Genomic DNA, 3,582 nt, shown 5'->3' with positions numbered 1-3,582 from the left:
GATAGCCCCGCTCCCCCCGGAGGGCCGGGCCCAGGCGGGCGGGGACGGGCCGCCCGCCCCGCAATGCAGCACAGCGGCCCCCCCCGGCCGCCGCCACCGGCCGGGCGCGGAGCGGCGCAGGGCTCCGCTGCCACGGGTGGGGTTCCCCGGCGGGCCGCCCCCACCGGTACCCCGTGCTGGCCCTGCTCTGTGTTTCCCCCCGGTAACCCGGGCTTGCCCCGCTGATCCCCCCCCCCCAAAAAAAAAAAAAAAACCCGGTAAACTGGGCTGTCCCCACCGTGTGTGTGTGTGTGTCCCCTCCGGTAACTCGGCCTGTCCCTGCTCTGCGTGTGTCCCCCGGTAACCCGGGCTGGCCCCGCGGATCCTCCCCCCCGGTAATCCAGGCTGGCCCCTCTGTGTGTGTGTGCCTCTGTCCCGGTGACTCCGCTCAGTGTCCCCCACCGGTAACCCGGGCTGGCCCTGCTGTGTCCCCCCCCGCCGGTGACTCGGGCCGGCCCTGCTGTGTCCCACCCCCAGCTAGCCTGCGGCAACCCCCTCAGCTAGCCCAGCGCATCCCCCAGCTAGTCCCAGGCCCTCCAGCTGGCTCACGGCATCCCCCCAGGTAGCCCCAGGCCCCCCAGCTGGCCCAGAGCATCCCCCAGGTAGCCCCAGGTACTCCCCCTGCTAGCTCCGGGTGTCCCGCAGCTAGCCCCAGGCACCCCTGGCTAGCCCTGGATATCCGCAGCTAGCCCCAGGCACTCCCAGCTAGCCCCAAATGTCCCCACAATCAGCCCTGCTTGCCCCCAGCCCAGCGCTGGCCACCCCAACGCGCAGGCGGCTCCGAGACGCTGGGCAGGCGACCGGGGGCGCGCCGGGGGTCGCGGGGAGCTGAGCCCACACAGGCACCCAGCCTCAGCCGCGCCGCCGCGGCACTGCCCGCGCTAAATCCCGTCCGGGGGTGGGGGGTAACGCCGTGGCCACGCCCCCGCCCTAAGCCCCGCCCCGTGACAGGAGTCTCGCGAGAACTGCGGGGCGGCGGCGGCGGCGGGATGTGCGGGGGCTGCGTGGGTACCGAGTACCCGGAGCGGGTAGGCCCGTGGCGGGCGGGCTGGGGCTGGGGCTGGGGCTAGGGCTAGGGCCGGGGCCAGGGCCAGCGCCAGCCATGTGCTACCGCCGTAGGGTACCACTTGCCTGGAGGGCGGTTCCTTCCTCCTCAACTTCGTGGGGTGCGCACAGTGCGGCCGCCGGGACTTCGTCCTGCTCGGCAACCGCGCTGCCGGCCTGCACGGCGGGGACGAGATCGTCACCTACGACCGTGCGCTGGGGGGCGGCCTAGGGGCTGCCTGGGGGGAGGCCGAGGGCTCCGGGGGGGCTCGGGGGGCCTGGGGGGCCCTTGAGGCCTAGGGGGAGCGGGACTCAGGGGGGCTGAGGCCTCGGGGGGGACATTTGGGGCCATGGATTCGGGGGGAGTTGAGGGCTGGGGGTGGCTATTTGGGGGCTGGGGTTTGGGGAGGGGGCTGAGGCCTGGGGAGACGTTTAGGGCCTTGTACTCGGGGGGCCTGAGGGGGAACATTTGGGGTTTGGGGCTCAATGGGGCTGAGGGCTGGGAAGGGGACGTTTGGGATCTGGGGCTCAGGGGGAGCTGAGGGCTGGAGGGGGGACGCATTTGAGGTCTGGGGTAGGGGGAGACACTGAGGGCTGGGGGTCCTTGGGGAGGGGGGAGGCCTGAGGGAGGGTTAGTTTGGGAAGGGAAGATTTGGGGGGGCTAATACTGGGGGGAACCTGGGGTTGGGGGGTGATTGGTGTTCTTGGGTGGGCAGGGGCTAGGGGTGATGTGTGGGCGGGGTGTCAAGGCTTGAGAGGAGCTGGTGGCTGTTAAGGGTGGTTAGGTGCTGGGGGGTTTTGGGGTGGGTGATTCTCAGGGACCCACCCTGGTGACTTGGGGGTCAGTGCCCCAGAGGATGAGGGTGGGCCCAGTGGATGGGGGCTTGCCCCCAAGGGCTGGGGGGGCAGTACTGCAGGGTCAGTGGTGCCAGTGGAGCCCCTTAACCTGCAATCCTCTCTCCTCCACAGACCTGTGCAAGAACTGCCACCACCTGATTGCGCGCCATGAGTACACCTTCAGCGTGGTGGATGACTACCAGGTACAGCCAGAGCAGCGGCTTGTCCCCCCGCAGCCCCTCTCTGGCTCCAGAAGCATCCTAAGCTGAGCCCTGGGCTGTTCCTCCTGCTCCGGGTTTCCATACCTACCTGCTGATTCCCAGCTGCCCTGGCAGCCACAGACTGGAGCCAAGTGGGTTCAGAGGCAAGCTGTGGCACCAGCCTTGAAGGCTTCAGAGCTGCATCCCTATGCTCAGGGCTACCTGGAGCCCCTGACACTAGCCCCTGCTTCGTGAGGGGGTCCAGCTCACCTCTGGCCTCCAGCGCAGCCCCAGCGTGGGAATATCAGTGACATGCATGGCCCAGAGCAGTAAAACGTGGCTGTGTGGCAGGGGCGGTGGCAGGGGTGGGCCTGCAGCTCTCCCAGCCCTCCTCCCTGGCACATTTCCTATTCAGCTGCTAAACGCTGGAAAATGGGCTCAGGGGAGTCAGGCTCATCCTGGGGGAAGAAATGAGATCCCTCCAGGTCTGATTGCAATCAAGGATCAGGTGCCGGCTCTAGCTCGGGTTTCCCTGCGGGAAAGTGGGGCTGTGGCAGATCCGCTCCCCCTCCTGTTCCACCACAGGAGTACACCATGCTTTGCCTGCTCTGTGGCCGGGCTGAGGACTCCATCAGCATCCTGCCCGACGACCCCCGCCAGATGACCCCGCTTTTCTGAAGCTGGTTTGTATCCCAGCACGAGTCCCTGGATGCTTCAGGACCTCCCTCCCTGCTCCCCGCTGCACAGAGCTGCGGCACCAGCAGATCCCAGGGGACTTTGCAGTCCCTTAGGTGATTCTCTTCTCCAAACCTCCAGCCTGGATGTGGCGGATGCCTGATGCCAGATGCTTCCATGCACCCAGCGGCAGCTCAGCTGTCCTTGCTGCATGGTGGCTCTGACCCCAGCTGCAGGGGCAGGGTGGAGCGCTACGGCCCGAGCGCCCCTTGTGCTGAAGACACGAAAGGGGCTTAGTGTATTGTCACTCCAAAAAGGGGTCCAAGAGATTGCTCGCCCTGTCCTGCCTCAGGAGCCCACATGTGTGGGGCAATAAATGTGATGTGTTACAGCTCGGTGGTGCAGGTGGTAGTGCTTTGCGGGTGGGCTTCACCCCCCTGGACTCCCTATAGGTGGTGAAGGGTGTTGGGGCCCAGCATGGGGATCAGGGGGGCTTTTTCCTTCCCAGGAACCTGTGGGATTCCTCCCCTGAGAAGTTAATTATTTTCGCTCCCCCCGGGGGCCGTGTGGAGCTTATGTGGGGTCGTTGCAGGCACACCCCCGGGGCCCGTTTTTCTGGGGGGTGTAACCCAGCTCTGCCCCGCTGAGGGGTGCATGTTCCTGGGGCAGGCAGGAGCCGGGTGAGCCGCAACTGCCAAAATCACTCCCCTGGGGTGGGGTGCTGCTGTTGGCACCCAGCCCCAGCGACACCTGCGGGGAGCTCGGCGCTGCCAGCCTGGCACCGCTC

At 67.3% G+C, this 3,582-nt stretch overlaps 1 protein-coding gene across 1 annotated transcript; it reads left to right on the top strand.

The window, feature by feature from the left end:
* The first annotated feature begins 983 nt into the window (after positions 1-983).
* CHURC1 (churchill domain containing 1) lies at positions 984-3,186 on the top strand. Its single transcript, XM_055813429.1, has 5 exons — positions 984-1,067; positions 1,159-1,294; positions 2,053-2,123; positions 2,706-2,803; positions 2,937-3,186. Exons 1-4 carry the CDS (start codon positions 1,029-1,031, stop codon positions 2,796-2,798), a joined length of 339 nt encoding a protein of 112 aa, XP_055669404.1. The 5' UTR covers positions 984-1,028; the 3' UTR covers positions 2,799-2,803; positions 2,937-3,186.
* Positions 3,187-3,582: the final 396 nt, after the last annotated feature.

This window comes from Falco peregrinus, chromosome 9, assembly GCF_023634155.1.
Source record: "Falco peregrinus isolate bFalPer1 chromosome 9, bFalPer1.pri, whole genome shotgun sequence".
Taxonomy (NCBI): domain Eukaryota; kingdom Metazoa; phylum Chordata; class Aves; order Falconiformes; family Falconidae; genus Falco; species Falco peregrinus.
Note: the sequence above shows the minus strand (reverse complement) of the source record. Positions and strands in the feature narration are given on the sequence as shown.